Source organism: Buceros rhinoceros, unplaced genomic scaffold (genome assembly GCF_000710305.1).
Source record: "Buceros rhinoceros silvestris isolate BGI_N320 unplaced genomic scaffold, ASM71030v1 scaffold29918, whole genome shotgun sequence".
Classification (NCBI taxonomy): Eukaryota; Metazoa; Chordata; class Aves; order Bucerotiformes; family Bucerotidae; genus Buceros; species Buceros rhinoceros.
In genome coordinates, this window is record NW_010427896.1 from 18259 (window position 1) to 19055 (window position 797).

General features: G+C 47.2%; 1 protein-coding gene across 1 annotated transcript in view; it reads left to right on the plus strand.

The window, feature by feature from the left end:
- Positions 1–307, plus strand: part of LCMT1 (leucine carboxyl methyltransferase 1) — a gene marked incomplete at its 5' end in the record, with an annotated part of 17805 nt that extends 17498 nt beyond the window's left edge. The window contains one exon of the mRNA XM_010142090.1: positions 285–307. Coding sequence (XP_010140392.1) covers positions 285–307 — 23 coding nt within the window. The remainder of the gene's footprint in view (positions 1–284) is intronic.
- Positions 308–797: the final 490 nt, after the last annotated feature.

Here is a 797-nt window from a genome sequence, read left to right on the forward strand (position 1 = left end):
AGCAGCCTGGATCCTGCCCCTTCTGCCGTGAGTCTCTTCAGTACTCCTTCAGATTGGCTTATTCCACTAATCACTGTGTCACAATCAAAAAAGGGCTAAAGTACAAATCAACGTGTTTCCCAATTTCCTTTCCTCCCAGCAAATCTTCTACATTTCGGTTTAAAAACCCCAGAATCTCAAAGCATCCTTCTTCCTGTGTCTAACCATCCTCAGCAGTGCCCTACGGGTAGTGTAAGAGAATAAACGCTTGTTTCTCCCCTCCATCCCCTTTTCTTTTCAAACAGGTCTTGCAAACATCACGTTCTGATGCCTGTGCTGGAGGGAGGACGTGGGCTTCAAAGCCACAGTGACTGCCTTCTGCTCGAGACAAGATCACAGCAACAACGGGACTTTGCATGTGCCAACTTCAGTCTGCACATCCGTGCGAGAGGTGCCAGCACGGAAGGCAATGGGTGCTGCTGGCATCCGCTGGCCTGGTGGCTTTTGGTCATTGTAATGAGTGATTTTTTTTTTTTTTTTTTCCCCCCGTTGTGGGCAGTTATGAGGCAAGACTTGCCTCCTGTTTCCAGATGTGTAATGACGGACTTTGAGAAGGCGTCAGTGGTCCCTGTGTAAAAGCTTGCCTGCCTTTGGGTAAAAGAGAGTGAGGTGTTCCTGGGTTGTATGATGTTCCTCCTTTGTCTTTTTGTGGATGTGTAAAATGTATTTGTGACAGGAAGCTGGAAGACGGTGCTGGTGAGCTGCGTTACTGGATCAGGAAAGTTAAATTTTGTGAATTTCCATTCTGTTGGGTGTAA